A 16550-nucleotide genomic window follows, 5' to 3' on the forward strand; every position below is an offset into this window, starting at 1 on the left:
TAAACAGTTGTCATGAAGGAGGAAATTAGCTCTAGTGACAAAAACTGTTTTTTGGACCAGGCTGTAAACATGTTTATTTCTGCTGTAAAGTTGGACATTTCAACATGGGAGTCTATGGGGATTGACTAACTGTTGGTGCCGTACTCTAGTGGTCATTAGACGAACTGCAGTTTTGAGCACTTCAGTGTTGGCTTCATTTTCCAGCCTGGGAGGTTGATGCCTGGTTACAGCCTTTCAGTGGCTTAAAGAATTGCGATCAAAGAAAACAGAGTTCCCCAGTAAATGAAAATTTAACTGTTGGTAAACGTTATTTACCGGTATGAATTACGGATGAAACTCTCTCTCACACACACACACACACACACACACCCACCCCTGATTTTTTCTTTTAACAATGGCCTTTTCCTTCATCAGCTATTTGAATACCAGCTCTTAGTTGAGACATTACACATTTTTGTTTTGCATTCTCTGTCTTTGTTATTTATTCCTGTGATTACTAGAAGAGTCTGAAAGAAAAAAATTCATTCAAGCCTCATGTAACTCAGCATACCAGCATTTTGTGACCGTGGAATGAGGATGATGCAGCATGTGCAACAAGGCTGTTACCTGTTTGTTTACAACACTACAAATGTTAAAAGTGAAAACCCCGCTCACCTGCTGCCCAGAGCCAGTCTAAAGAAACACACAAAAATTCTTAGAAGTCACCATGTGTTGATCTTCTCTCTCTCTGCCTCTCTTGTGCTGTCTGCTTAAAACCTAACACTCACTGATGTATTAACATCTTCTATCAAGATGTGGTTTGGTTTGTGTGTGTGTTGCTTTGTGAGTGATTGTGTGTTTAAAAACAACATTTGGTGGTACTTTGCATAGATTATCCACAGCGTTCAAATGAGCTGCACTAACTGATCGTGTTACACACTGAACACCTCAGCCATTTCCCACATCTGTACCTCTTTAAATGTTGTAGTTGCCGTGGTGATGGCAGCCCATCAGTCTAACACACCCAAAGGTTTACGAGCTTTCATTGTCATCATTATCACTGTGATGGATTAGCAGGAAAAACACTCCACCTGCCGGCAGCTCCTGAAAATACACTCATTGGTTAAAGTATTAGGTATATATGTTAAGGTATATTCGGAGTCCCTGCCACAGCATGATTTTCTCCACTGCAAGCTAACTTACTGTCCCTGCTGAAATCCAGCTTCAAACTGTTTTATTCTAAATTAGAAAGAAATCTAAGAGGAAATCCACCCTGAAGCAGAACTGCTGAGTTGATGAATTGGCATCAATTGCTGACATTTTCATCGTGGAATGAAATGTTTCAGCTATGGGACTAGATTTGGTCAAACACACTTTTAGTGCTTTTCCACCGCAGAAACTTGACAACCTTTAACCTGGAGCTTGCTACGCCCTTTAACTTTTCTTAAACTCTAATCACTTTGCTTTATTACCATTCAAACCCGAGAGGCCAGCACGTCTAAACATGAATAAAACGAATACAGCGTGACTGAGTGACAAGGTTATACCATTGGTAGGCCGAGTGTTGGAGTTTCCCCATTGGTCGTTGCTTTTTCAAACTGATTTGGCTTGAACTCTCTGTAGCTAAAATCATAGCACAGTCTTTGTCTTCAGTTTATTTGTTTGGTGATTTTGTCAAACCATATCATGGTCATAAATTCAGGTTTTAGCAGCAGCTTGGAAATGGCTTGGAAGGTAGTCTTGGACTGAAACCAGCTGATACTAGGCAGAATGCCGACAATGCGGTTCAACCATTCACTAGGTTTTGACCTGGTCTTGTTTTACCTGGTCTATACAGCAATGACAAATTTCATTTTTCTCTTTAGGAACTCCAGTAACCACTGAGCAAAATTCACAGTTTGGGAATGGCATAAGTTAGTTCTGTTTAGGGGTGGATTGTTCCTTTTGTGGCAAAAAAGCTATGCTGCCCTCCTCCCATCTCCTCCATTATTCCTCAGTGACCTCTGAACTGGTCATGTTGCCTTTTAAAATGTTAAAACAGAAATTATATGTTATAAACTGACCTCATCTTTCATCTGGTCCTACTTTCACACCGAAGCCTCGGTGAGTTTCCCACATCATGTTTAAACCTGTCAGGCTTTCATGAATCCAGAGTCATAGATTTGACACAACTGTCCATGTCTATGGCTCTTGATTTTGTCCATGATTTCCTTCAGTGGACGGACGTTTCACCTCACAGTGCTGCCAAACCGAGCAAAGGGAAACTCACCTGGTAATGGACAGTGGTAGCCTTTGTAGAAGACACCTGATCCAGTCCTCTTGGAGAGACTGGAGGGACAAGTATGGTGAAAGTCATGTGACTGTTGATGTCACGTTAAGAAAGTCATTTGTGTTGAAGCTCTGGAGATTGACAAATTGGTTGAGGAAACAGAATAGTTTAAATATTTGGTCATAAATGGTTAAATTGAGGTATTATTTAGTTTGAGCGACAGTTAGCCACTTTGGCCTTCAGTCCCTTGGCTCTCATCCTATCTGTTCCTGTTGTTTTAACCCCACCTGTCCATCCTTCGTGCTGCATTGGCACAGCTAAGGTGAACTTCTGCAGTGGCTACATTTGGTTTTATTTTACACTTCATAGCAGTGTACTGCTGTTTCTTAAAGCCCCTCTGAAAGAAAGTCCCAGTAAAACCCAAACAGCATGTTGGAATCGGTCAGTATCTGCTTAGATCCAGCCTGCAGAGGAGTCGGAGGCCCAGGTGAATCAGAGGTGTTTGGTCCTCTTTTATGTTGCTGGTGATTGTATGAAGACAACCAGAGAACAAAGGCAAACATTTCTGCTTCACATGGCCCTCAGACGTAGAAGCAGTATGGCACAAAAAACTAAACTAAGTCCAACATTTCCAGTTGTTGTTTACTTTCTATCTATTTATTCTAATAGTCTTTTGGGGGAAAAACTCTCTAATCCCTAAAGAAAGTGAGAGTGGTCTGATGGATGCTGGGCTTCAGGTTTTCAGTTTTTGATGCCTTTTTTTTTTTTTTTGCCGCAATCCTCCAGCTCCTCATCTGTCCTCCTGTGACTCGGTTCTTCTTCGGCCGGCGTGAACCCTTCCACAAGCTGCTGATCCAGGGAGACTCAGCGGGCAGACTGTCCCTGTGGAGCATCCCAGACACCTCGCCTCTGCAGCCGCTGTCGACTGCTGCCGGTGAGGACGCCTCGGCTCGTGTGGCTCGATCATTCCTCTAGAAGAGTCGTGAGGCTGTTGGTCTTCACAGACAAAAATACACTGTCCACACTTGTAATTGAAGGGTGATATTACAGCTCTATGCTTATTCTTTCCCCTAACAAATGATCAAAATGCTAGTTACACAAAAATATAATTTTTTTAAAAAGTTAAAACTGTTCATTTACCTGAAAAATATATAAAAAGAGAACTACAGGAAATAATATACACCTACAACATAAAAAAAAAGAAGGAAACTAGAATGACCTCCTCATGGTTGTACGGAAATTGTTCACGCTGAGGTGACAAGCCACCCACATGTTCACGTATCTCGCATTGTCATCCGTTTAATTAGAAATGAATGAACAATAGAGACACTCATTAATACATGGCATTTGATCTTTCTCTCAGCATCAACTTAATGTTTATCACACTTAACACTTGGGCTTTGGTTCTGTGGTTCTCTCCCTGCAGAGCTGCAGGTGTCGTCCACCATCAGTCTCCAGGAGGCGTTTGATAAGTTGACCCCCGTGTCTGCTGGGATCATCGACCAGCTCAGTGTCCTGCCTGGCAAAGAAGAACCCGTCAAGGTTTGAACCCAGACAACATAACACAAACGAGATGTTTACAGAAGGACAAAGAAGTCATTGCAACCAAGTAAAACAAAAACATCACTCCACCTCTTGTTATAATTGGCTCCTTATTGCAGCCCACTCTAATTGATCTAATTGGATAACTGTTGCTTGTCTTCACTTGAGTTGCATTCCCAGGCTCATAGTTCAAAATGGCTGCTGTGTGACTAAAACATGTTTCATTTTCTTGTTGTGTGTGTGTGTGTGTGTGTGTGTGTGTGTGTGTGTGTGTGTGTGTGTGTGTGTGTGTGTGTGTGTGTGTGTGTGTGTGTGTGTGTGTGTGTGTGTGTGTCTTCCTCCTCAGGTGACAGCCAGCGTGTACATCCCCTCTCAGGGTCGACTGGTGTGCGGGAGAGAAGACGGCAGCATCATCCTGGTTCCTGCCACTCAGACTGCCATCGTTCAGCTACTGCAGGGAGAGCACATGCTCCGGAGAGGTGAGGGAGGGTCACAGAGAGGGGAGGAACGTCCGGGGACGAGAGAATAGAAGCTTTATCATCATTAAAACATTTACAAGGCTATACAAATCTAAAGCATCTAAAGGCTAAAAGTAGCTCCTAACTTTCTGATTTAGGAATAACTCCTAAATCTTTAAAAAAAAATTGCAGCAGACTCCACTAGTTTTCATCCCATCATCCATCCCCAGTCTCTGTTTCATGTCCGTTCTGAGCGTTGTGACCGTCTCTGTCCTGCAGGCTGGCCGCCCCATCGTACCTTGCGAGGTCACCGGAACAAGGTGACATGTGTCCTATACCCGTACCAGATCTCCCCCCGCTACGACCAGCGCTCACTGGTATCTGGAGGAGTGGACTTCTCCGTCATCGTCTGGGACATTTTCACTGGAGAGATGAAGCACATCTTCTGTGTCCACGGCGGAGAGATCACCCAGCTCATCATCCCCCCGGAAAACTGCAGCGTACGTAATGATGATGTTCAGTCTTGAGATGTTTGTTTTTTTTTTTTTTGTTCAGTTTATTGTCTGTTGTGTTTGTGGAGAGATGTGTTTTGTTGCTGATGCTAGAGTTAAGTGTTGCAGGGTTCATGTTGTTACCATGGAAATAACTTTAATGACATTGTGTTGTGGTCAAATGTTGAAAAGACACACGCATGCCATGCACACACACACACACACACACACACACAGAGTCGCCCCTCAAACCAAATGAAACACTGAAAGGACTGTGTCTGTCTGTGTTTAAATGACATTAAGATGAAATCATCATTGTGATCAACTGTGTTGTTGCCACGGAAATTAGGCTAATGCTGTTGTGTTGTTGGAGCACGACTACAATGACTGACCTATCACACGCAGACTAATGAAGACACTGGATGTTTTCTAGCTGCTCTGAAAGTATTACACATTTAATTTGAAACCTTGGTTTCATGAACCTTAGTTTTTCTAGTTAAAGCTGCCAAACAAAAAAAGATATATATACATAACATGGTACTCACCAAAACTTACGTATTACGTAGTACTAACTTACTTATGTGTATTCTTGAGGTCTAACAAATGTGTTGAATGCATTTCATTCCTCATTAAAAAAAAATGTATAGCTGATTTAGGAAAAGCATGAATCATGAATTGTTTACATTCATGTTTGCTAGATGTCAGTCTTCTTCCTCAGGGCGTTCGTGTCGACATTGCTTCACCTCCTTTGCGGTTACCGCCACCAGCTGTCAGTCAGTGGAATAACGGGAAACGGGAAACCTTTGGTGGAAATGTGTATACACAAGCAAAATGTGATACATGATACCAACAAAACAGGGACCCACTCAAAAAAACATTGCTCTGTAACGCCACTAGTGGTTTAAAATGTCCACCGTTTAATCTGTGTGAAAAACGCAGATTTGACTGTTGAAGACATGAACATTTGGAGTATTATGTACACAGGTCAAATGACTGTATATGATTAAAGACTGACAGTTGAACTGCATTTAACTTTGAACTAGTCTGACGTCTTTTTACTGTCTTAGATTGATACAAAACATTCAGGTAGTTTAGAGAATAAATTGCTGTCTGGTACAGTTTTTATTCTTCCACTAGAGGGCACCAGAGTCACACATTGTCCTACATATAGGAGCTTTAAAGTTTTGAGGTGAATTCAATACTATATCCAGATTTGATAAAACGTTATTGAACCCCAACACCACCTGGAGTTCCTCTAACTTCTCAGTGACTTTCCGATCTTGTCCTCAGGTCCAGTAGTTTTGCATTATCACCGTAACCTGTGTTTCCTCTGCAGACTCGGGTGCAGCACTGCGTGTGCTCAGTGGCCAGCGACCACTCCGTCGGCCTGCTGAGTCTTCGGGAGAGGAAGTGCATCATGCTGGCGTCGAGACACCTCTTTCCCATCCAGGTCATCAAGTGGCGTCCGGCAGATGATTACCTGGTGGTAGGGTGCTCTGACGGCTCCGTCTACGTCTGGCAGATGGATACAGGTGAGAAATGGGTGACCAGGTGTAGGGGACAGGAAAAAAGCTGCGTCACTGGCATGAGTTAAATCATTCATCACATGGAAGTTCTGCTGCAGATGCTATGCTCAGCTTCTCCCCCATTGTCCCAAACCCTTGAGGTTGGCTGGCAATGGACTCCTGAATGTCTCCAACACAATCAAATCCCACAAATGTTCATATTTATTTACAGCAGGGAGGGTGTAAAAACGGCTGCAATTATTCTATGCAAATTCAGCAGAAATGTGTTTGTTCAGCTCTTCAGTCCTTCTCACAGCCTATAGACTTCAGAAGGTTCATTTGCTTTCAGAAATCCAGCTTCAGCCTCAGGACGGTCGCTGTTCTCAGCCGAATCAAAGACAGGAAAAACGCTCTCCGAGTCCTAAACTTGATGATCAATGAATCAGAATCAGATTTTATTTGTCACTACAAGCGGCTTTGTTACGGAAATCTTAAAAAAAGATAAAGACTCAAAGACTCAGGCCTGTATTTGTGTTTTTTTAACACAACATTTGCAAATGGGCTCAGCACTTGTATATAGATCAAAAGTCCCCACAAAGTGAAAATGAGAATAATCCAGTATCTTATAGCAAACAAAGATATGGGAGTATCTGCCCCTTGCAGTTGGTGGTTTCAGGCCACACAAGCAGGAAGCAGTGAGTTCTCAGGAGTCAAAACCCGATGTGCAGGGAAAGAATGCAGATAGAGAACTTCTCTCTTACCGCAGCCAAGGGCAGTTCAGCTCTAACTGGGACAGTTAAAGTTAAAATGAGGTTACATGAGAGCACACATATGATGGATTAAATGTTCCAGTTACAATCATCAAGTTGTCTTTGAACCTCTGCAACCAGCTTAGCTACTTCCCATAGAAGAGAGTTGCCAGCATTTCCCTGTGAGTGTGAGGTCAGGCTTTCCCCCTGCAGGCACACCTCTCCATGCTGACTGCACAGCAGTCCTGAATGAGCGTCTTAACTTCCTCTCTGAGTGATCATGTTACAGTAAATTCAACTGAAATCACAGCTCAGTCGTTGTGTTTCATTTGTATGTATGGTGTTGTGGTCAGACAAGGTCAATCAGGATTTTAGCAGCAGTCTGGGAGCGACTGCTGGTTAACATGTAGTGTTAATGGAGCACGTTGCAGTCACTGTTTCTGACTTGTTCCGTTGTCTGACAACAGAAAGAGAAAAATATGTAAATGACAGCGACTTTATTGTGAATTCAGCTGTATTAAAACACTGGATATGTGAGCAATGAGAAAACAAACCCCACCAGGTTCACTACTGCTAACCACACTCAGGCAGCTTTTCTCTCCTTCATCAATTCAACTTTAGACAAAATAAGAATAAGAAGAAAATATAAGGAAGTGAGTAAGTGAATGTGTGTATATATAGACAGGTGTGTATATATAGACAGGTAGAGAGGTAGATTATTCCCCAAAGCTTGTGTCATAACCAGTTTCACGGCCGAATCAGCCTGTGGATTCGCCCATTGTCTGACACATGATACACAGACATGTGATTCATATTGATCTTCTCACCTCACTCTCTGAAAGAAGTGAATTTGTCAAAATATTCTTTTAAAGCTCATGACTCTCTCTTTACTCCTCTGTGCTCTTTATCCTCTGTTCAGCTCTAACCATGACAAAATAATCTGCAGTAAACATGTATATGGCACTGCACAGGGATGTGTGTGTGTGTGTGTGTGTGTGTGTGTGTGTGTGTGTGTGTGTGTGTGTGTGTGTGTGTGCGCGCGTGCGCGCAACCTGAATGAGCTGTGGCGCTGGGAGATTGCAGGTTAGCTAAGTGTGAAATTAAGGAACGTGTGTGTGAAGTCAGGCGTTGGACATGTAATAGGGCCATGGCTTGCAGGCCACACACACACACACACACACACACACACACACACACACAGGTATAATGGTGCCACTTCTCCTCTCACTCAATACCAGAGATGTCAGCTGTGTCTGCAGCTAATGATGTCTCTCTCTCTTTCTACCCTGGTCTCTTTCTGTGAAGGCAGAGAATTGTTGCAGTCAGAGAGGGAGAAGACTCTGTCTGTGACCTGAATCATATTCAAGACACAATAGATGGTGTGAGAGAGAGAAAGTTTGGAAGATTGATATTAATAGAAGAGAGCAGGGACAAGACAAGAAAGATTGATAGAAACAGAGGTGGTGTGGGATGGGAATGAAAAGACAGATAGAGAAAAAGCACAGAGATAAAGCTTGTCTTATTATTATTATTATTATTATTATTATTTATTTATTTATTTATTTTTTTTTCATTATACCTTTTATTTATTCAGGTGAGAAATCTCATTTTCAAGAATGTACATAAAAAACATAAAAACAATTAATGCACAGATAGTCCAAAACATACCGCAGGGCAGACTGGTCTTTCTCCTGTAGTAGACAGCAGGGCTGCAATGTTAGGAAGAGAGTCTATGAAAATAGAATCTATGTCATCGCATCACGCCGTAGTCGTCCCTTCAACCGCCGCTGCCTCAGTCTCGAGTATCTTTAAAGCTGCTGCCGTATGTGGAAGGATCTGAGTTAAAAGTTTGTCCCTGAGGATGGCACTGGGGGGAAAAGAAAAGTTCATGGTGGTCATTAAAATCAAAAGACTTCATCCTCTGAGGAGCAGGAATCTGATGAGAAAGTGTCCTAGTCGTCTAGTTTAGGACTGGACAGTTAACCATATGTGCAAAGCTGATATGTTATCCTGAGGGTGGTGCTGGGGAAGGTCATGGAGTGGAAAGAGTCCATTCCCTGTGTAGCAGCAGTGGACTGGGGACCATTTATATCTACAATAAATAAAATGCTAATCCGGGTAGAGTTGTTTAGACATCTTGCTCTGGACCACAGTGTGGATTCCTTGGCATTGCATGGTGTTTATTTACTTTGTTTGTGTTCTCAGGAGCCTTGGACCGCTGTGTGATGGGTATAACAGCGGTAGAGATCCTGAACGCCTGTGATGAGCTGGCTCCGGCCACCGTGGATGCTCTGAGCCACTCTGCAGTGAACCTGAAGCAGGCGATGACTCGCCGCAGTCTGGCGGCGCTGAAGAACATGGCCCAGCACAAACTGCAGACGCTTGCCACCAACCTGCTGGCTGCAGACAACGCTGACAAGGTACAGAGAAACTAAAGGCCGGGTTTATGGTCTGCAAGAGCTCGTCTGTAAGACATGCTAAAACATGCTGTCCAAACATGTTCGTCTTGTCTTTAATTTATGTTTCTGGTGATTTTGTCAGACGATGTTGTGGTTATAAAATCAGTGTTTGACCACAGGTGGTCCAGACATAGACTAAGTTGTAGTCTAGACATAGACACCTGTTGACATATTCAAATCCATAGTTCCAACAAGCGTCTCCACACACAGACTCACAATAAAAACTCACAAGGTGAAAACGATACCAGCCACATGCTGACATCAACAGTTACTAAAGTTGATTAAGTTGACTTCTAATGATGAGTCCGAATTGATTCAGATTCATATGTCTCCTCCACCTCCTCATATTTTGTCATTTCTCTTTCTTTGCCTTTTGTCTCATTCACACACACACACACACACACACACACACACACACACACACACACACACACACACACACACAGAGACACAGACTGGTCAGATAGCTGGCCAAACTCACAGACCAATTAAAACGCTGCTGGAGACGAACCAAAGGTCAACACTACAGCCACTGTGTCTGTTAGAGAGAGAGAGAGAGAGAGAGAGAGAGAGAGAGAGAGAGAGAGACCACTAGTGTCTCCCAGGGACGCGTGAACTATCTTAAATGTCAAAAAAAAAAAAGAAGTGCACTGTTTCTTTTCTCTGAGCTTGACTTTCCAGAGAGCCTCTCAAATTTAAAGAGATGTGAGTCACTGCTGCCTCTGTTTCTGAGTGGAAGACAGTTAGCCTAGCTTGCTAGCTTTCACTTCATAGAATACAGACTTGACAGAACCATGGCTTCCTCCGAAATGTTTAATGCTGCAAAGAGACAGATGACATAAATCGGCCTTGAAGCTTAAAAACAGTTTTCTCCTCATCTGAACTACTGGAAAATGGCTGTAGTGTTATCATAGTTTATATTTCCTTATAAACTAGAATTGTTTCCTTTTCCTCCACCAACCAGCCAAATTGCAGTTAATGGCCAGAAGTGTTTTTTCAGAACATTAAGATGTCACAGTGAAGTCACCTTTGACTTTTTGGATATAAAATGTCATCACTTCATTTTATCCTTGTAGACATTTGAGTTAAATTGTGTTCATAATTAGTGAATGAATTTGTGAGTTATTTGTGAGATCACAGTGTGATAGAGATAGTGATGAAATTCACTCTGGGCATTCCTGATATATTGGATTCACAAGAACGTGAGATCACTGTAACCTCGACCTTTGACCACCAGATTCTAATCAGTTTATCTCATAGTCAAAGAGCCAGATGTTTTTCTCAAGTGTTGGTAGAGACCAAATCGGAGGTAAAAGGAGAGTGACTGTTGGACTTTGTTTCATGTGGTGGATACAAACATAACTCCAGTGGGATGGTCATGTTGTTCTGTCTCTGCTGATGTGGAAGTAGGGAACTGATTGCTGACTTCTTAGCTATAACAGTAATTGAAGTGTGGTAGTCTGTCTGAAAGTTCATTCTTGACTGTGAGGATGGCATGAGACATATAATCTGAACACTCTGTAGCTGTTATGGAGCTTTAATCTGATGAAGACTGTGTGATAGGAATAATTTTGCTCTTCAGTTCATCGAGTCATATTGAACTCTCTCAGCCAGAGTTACAGTTTTTCTCAATCGCTTTGATGCATTTCACTCATCAGAAACATCATTCTCACAACTCTCGATGCAGTTCTCAGAACAGTTGATGCATTTCTCCTAACAATAAACACGTACAAAAGCCTCTACAACAATCAAAACATTGTTCACGTGTCGAAACATGCAAAGTCAGTCAATTCAACGTTGTCACCAATGAATTAAACCTTTATACCAGAGCTTCAAGACTTAGACTCCAAATGTTTTGATCTTTATTTAAAACCCTGACTGACTTTAGGAAAAGAGAACTGCAAAGTTATAGAGTAAAACATGTTCAGATATGCAACACGTTACTACGGTTACAACTGTAACATGTACCATAAAAAAACTATATTCTGTTTCTACATGGCATTGGTGTTTACTGTAGTGAACATTTCAACCTCTCAGCAGATCGCTGTACTGTCACTTTACATCACTGTATGGAAATGTATATACAAGCCTATGGAAGACAGAAGAGCTTTAGATTTAGAGCATGGTAAATCCAAAAAAATTACTATACTTAAAAAAGTGTTTGGCATTTTATGTAAATACTTGTTTTTTTAAATGTATTTACTGTATGATATTTTAATGCAGTGTTTCATTTTGCAGCAGATATGTGGCACTTTGCATTTCGTGTGTCATTTTTGGATTTGTGTGCAGAGTTTTGAAAAAATGAGAGCTAGTTTAGAAAATGTGTGAAAGCAGATGTAAAAAAAACTATCTGTAAATCCACAGAATATAACTGCTGTAACTGAGGAAAGCTAAATGATAAACATGAAGCTATGCACCGGAAAATAGACAGAAAAATATGTAAACTTAGCAACATAGCATCAGTTATAGTGCAGTAAATTCACACTGCGTTACTATGTGTGAGACTGTCCTCGATCTTTCATTCATATTAAAGGAAGTTTAAAGGGATTTGACTGAAAACACTGATGCAATGAGGAACAGTATCAAAGTGAGTGAGAGGTCCGTCATTCTATGTGATAAAGGTACAAACTGTTTTCATCAGTTGCCAGAGTCAGATGAGAAATGCATCAACACAATGAGAAAACCTCTTTAGTAGTGAAACGCGTGGATACAGTGGAAGCTTGAATAAACACGACGATGTAATGTGTGTGGGGAGATGAACTGCTCTGAGAACTGCATTAACACTGGTGAGAAAGATGTTTCTGATGTGTGAATTGTGAATTGCATCAAAGCGATTGAGGAAAAACTATAATAACAAAAAAAATCTGATTACTGTACAAACAGCAGTTCTTTATGTGGAACAGCTTCTCTGTGTCAACTCGGATGATGTGATCTGTCCTGACGGAGTAAACCCTGCCCACCTGGGCCTCCCAGCATAGAAAACAAACGCTATGAATAATTTAGTGTTTGAGCAGCATTTAGTTCGGCTGGTACAGTTTGACTTTTACAGTTTGACTCGGAATCATTTAGCTCGGCTTCCTCTCTCGTCCTCTGTTTGGTTTGTCCTTTTCCATCTCTTTCCTCCCACCAGATAACCTTTTGTGTTGTTTCTTTTCCCCCTTTGTGTGTTGGATTTATTGTAGGTGTCTCCCAGGGTTTTCCTGCCATAACTGCCCATAATCACAGCTCTTCTGTGAAAAGGCCAACACACAACAGCTGCAATCTTTTCTCCTTGTTCCATCAGAAAAGACATCACTGTTGTTCTCTTCTCTGCTTCTCACCTCTGTGTCATTTCTCTCTCATATCTACTCAAATTATGGGTCAAAACCACCCACTATCCCCGGTGTGTGTGTGAGTGTGTGTCCACCCCTGCTGGGTGTAATGACAGATAATGACCATGAAATGTCAGACTATCAACCCAAACATTACACCCAGCCAGCTGCGAGTCTTCATCTGTGTGTGTTTACAGCTGATGTTTGTCTGCTGTTCAGATTTCAGGTTTGTGTGTGAGGAGGTCGATGTGTGACTTTGAGTTTGTCCTCTGGCTGTTTTTGCTGAACCTGCTGATCTGTAAATGTGTTTGTGTCATGAAAGAAAGAAATAGAAGAGAGCTGAAGCTGTTAGTCAATCCACAGGAAATTAATCTTAACCATAGTAATCTATTTGTCGTTTTCAGTCATTTAATCAAATAAAAAGGTAAAGTAGACGGTTGAAAATGTCATCTTAGTTTCTCTTGTTATTGGTGTTTTTCATTTTGATGGCATTGGGTGATGTCATGAAATAGTGTGGTATCATGGGAGTTGTTATCTTCACCACCATCACCGTAAACTCCTCCCAGTTTGGATTTCTTCAGTGTCATTGGTTCAGGAAATCAAACAGACCCGATGATTTTAACTGTTAAAAACATTGAATGAAGCAGTTTGACATTTAAAGTCAGAGTTTGAGCGACGCTGTACGGAGGACAGAGACTCAGGGAAGAGCTGGAGCTGAGATTGTTTCTGATTGTTCCTCTGAAAACTTATGAAGCAGACGTTCAGCAGGTTTTTACCAGCAGCTGAATGATCCACAGAGGTGTCCTCCTCTCCACAACAAACATTTCCTCAGCTTGTTTCTCTGATAACTTCAGATCCAGACGTCCGACGACTAAAATCCTTCATCTGGTTCAAATATAGAGCTGAAAACCACCAAGGTGGAAAAAGTGTATGTGGCTTAAAACTAGATAAAAGTCAATGTTGAGCTTCTGTCAGACAAACACACTGACACATGATCATAGAGGATATGATGTCACTGACAGGCGACCAATGAAACGTTACCATGATTAAAATCACAGATTCCTCTGGTTTGAGAATTGATGGAAACATTTGAGATGATGTAAGAACACAACTCAACAACATATAGAACACAGGTCCAGTTGTTTTTAGACATTGAATATGGAAAAATTACAGATTACAACTAAATAAAACCTACACTGTTTCAGATTCAAATAAAATCACTGTCATCACAAAGCTAGAAATGTGTTCTTGACGTAGCTCATGAAATAAGGAAACACAGATAACACTTGTTAGTAGAATCTGCACATTGGATTTGATGAGGTACCAGTCAAAGGTGGAGTACCAGTAGTAATCAGTGTAATCACAGGAGACTTCATGAAACAAGGAAGTATCTACTGACTTTTAAACTGCCATGACATCCTGGGAAACTTCTGGAGCAGATTTCCTCAGAAACTCAGCAGTTTGACTGAACTATTCAAACTTTACAGCTGAGATTTCTTTGTGAGGTCTTGCTAAGAGTTTCTCTTACCTGCCTCTCACATGATGCATGAAGAAGACCTTAACTTAACCTCACTTTTATAACCTCCCACTAGCACACCTGCGTGTCTCACAAAGTCCCAAGTCTCATAAACGACATGATTTTTTTTTTTTAGTTTTCCCCCTTTTTTCAATGTAGGTTGCAAACTCTTCCTCTAACTTTCTATATATATATATATTTATATATTTATCCACACATTCAATTAACTGCAACTACCTACCAGGTGTCCATTAGACAAGATCCAATTAAGTTAAACAAGAGATATAGGTGTCGATGCAGAAAGATTTATCTACATATAGCTACTGTGTATGAGGCTTAGTGGGATCTCTCTCTCTCTCTCTCTCTCTCTCTCTCTCTCTCTCTCTCTCTCTCTCTCTCTCTCTCTCTCTCTCTCTCTCTGTGTGTGTGTGTGTGTGTGTGTGTGTGTGTGTGTGTGTGTGTGTGTGTGTGTGTGTGTGTGTGTGTGTGTGTGTGTGTGGGTGTTGGATTCCGGTGTTGTTTGCCAGAAGGGCCCTGCAGGACAATGACCTTTAGACCTACTGCCCAGGAGCTATAGAACACTGTGTGTGTTTGTGTGTGAGAGAGATAGAAAATTGAATTGACATGTCAGTTTTTCAACAACACAATAGTTATAGACATTTAGGCAAGACTAAATCTCTCCTGTGTGCTACCTACTTCACCAAGATATCGAGTTTAGAAAATATAAAATAGTCATTTAAAATTATTAAAATTATTTTTTTCAGATTCCAGAAAATTCTGATTGATATCCAAACCAAACCTATCTATAACCTCTGTACCTGTATATTTTCATATTGACTTAATCACAAATCCTTCAAAAACATGTATGTTGAATGTGCGTGTCATTCTCGTGTGTGTGTATGTGTAATATGGCTGTTTACCTTTAGATGGCAGTGTTGATCCACCAAAACAACACACACAGGCAGATACACACACACACACACACACACACACACTAAAACTTGGGGATGAGGCACATATGTTGTGCTTTAGTCAGTTAAAAGTCCTTGTATCTCCAAGACATCTAACGCCTTCTATTGTCATAGTGTTCACTGAGGTCACAGGTAAATAGGTTCATAGGTCACATGTCAGCCAGCTCTCACTAACTACATTCATCACAGTGCAGACACAGTGGTCAGGTGACGGTCTGGGAAAAGGATTGACTTATAATCAAACATCTCTTAATTCATAAATTCATAATTAAACCGAACCAACAATGTGCACGAACATTTACACACAAGTACTTTTGATACACGCACAAATGTACAGGATTTTGCAAGCACACACACACACACACATACACACACACATACACACACACACACACACACACACACACACACGTTTGTGTGTGTTCCAGCTGCAGGTGTATTGTGTCTCTTGGTCACTCAGGAGTCTCCATGTGTAATTGTTGTTTCTCTGTCGGTCACACTGTTACATCCAGATCAATTCAATGAGCTTTATTGGTATTAAGGTCAATAACAGTGTTTTCAAAACCAGGAAGTGCAACACGGTGAAATGTCAGTGATCAAACATTAGGACAACGGCAGAGACATATATCAAGTGTCTTTCAAGCGCTCAGTTATTGGCTCTGGTTTCGGCTGTCATTGGGTTGTGTACTGTTCAGGTTAGCAGGTCCTCAGTGTGAACGTAACTAGTGCTGAAACAATTAGTCAGTTGATTGTCTGCACAGCTTCAGACCAACTAAACACTCCTCACGTAGAAGGAAAGAGCTTCAGTTCAAACTAACTAATAAAAAATCTCTCATTAAACACATACTGATGGAAATCCACCTTTGCCCCTTTTTTTCTCTTTATTTCCTCACTTCATTCTTCTCCTTTAATCACTCCCACCCTGTCCTCCCTCAGAGTCACACTCTAACAGGATCACAGTTGTCTGATTGCAGTCATCGGGTCATTAACATGTAAACAAACAGCTCTGTTCTACATACAGCTCCACACAGGTGCCTCTGCTAATACAATTAAAATCGAGCGGTGTGTAAGTATTGGTGGCAATTACAGCTGATGTGTGTGTTTGTTGTGTGTCTCTGTCTGTGAGATGGTTTGTGTTCACAGGAACGACTGATTTAAATCAGTATTTGCTAAAGTACCAATGCTGGTCTTTGTTCTCTAAGAAAATCATGCCTGTAGTTTTGATGAAGATAAAGATCTGTTTAATGTGGTCTTAAAGCTCCATTAGTCAAAGATTTTATATTAGCAACAGATCAAATGA

General features: G+C 41.3%; 1 protein-coding gene across 2 annotated transcripts in view; it reads left to right on the plus strand.

Moving 5' to 3' along the window:
• The window catches only part of wdr7 (WD repeat domain 7), a 120504-nt gene that overhangs the window by 14637 nt on the left and 89317 nt on the right, over positions 1–16550 (plus strand). For both annotated transcript variants that reach the window (XM_022744457.1, XM_022744458.1), the window contains exons 10-15: positions 3035–3182; positions 3675–3790; positions 4137–4269; positions 4528–4748; positions 6076–6271; positions 9199–9413. In XM_022744457.1, the coding sequence (XP_022600178.1) occupies positions 3035–3182; positions 3675–3790; positions 4137–4269; positions 4528–4748; positions 6076–6271; positions 9199–9413 (1029 nt within the window). The remainder of the gene's footprint in view (positions 1–3034; positions 3183–3674; positions 3791–4136; positions 4270–4527; positions 4749–6075; positions 6272–9198; positions 9414–16550) is intronic.

The sequence above is a fragment of the Seriola dumerili genome, unplaced genomic scaffold (genome assembly GCF_002260705.1).
Source record: "Seriola dumerili isolate Sdu_G_001 unplaced genomic scaffold, Sdu_1.0 BDQW01000081.1, whole genome shotgun sequence".
Lineage (NCBI taxonomy): Eukaryota > Metazoa > Chordata > Actinopteri > Carangiformes > Carangidae > Seriola > Seriola dumerili.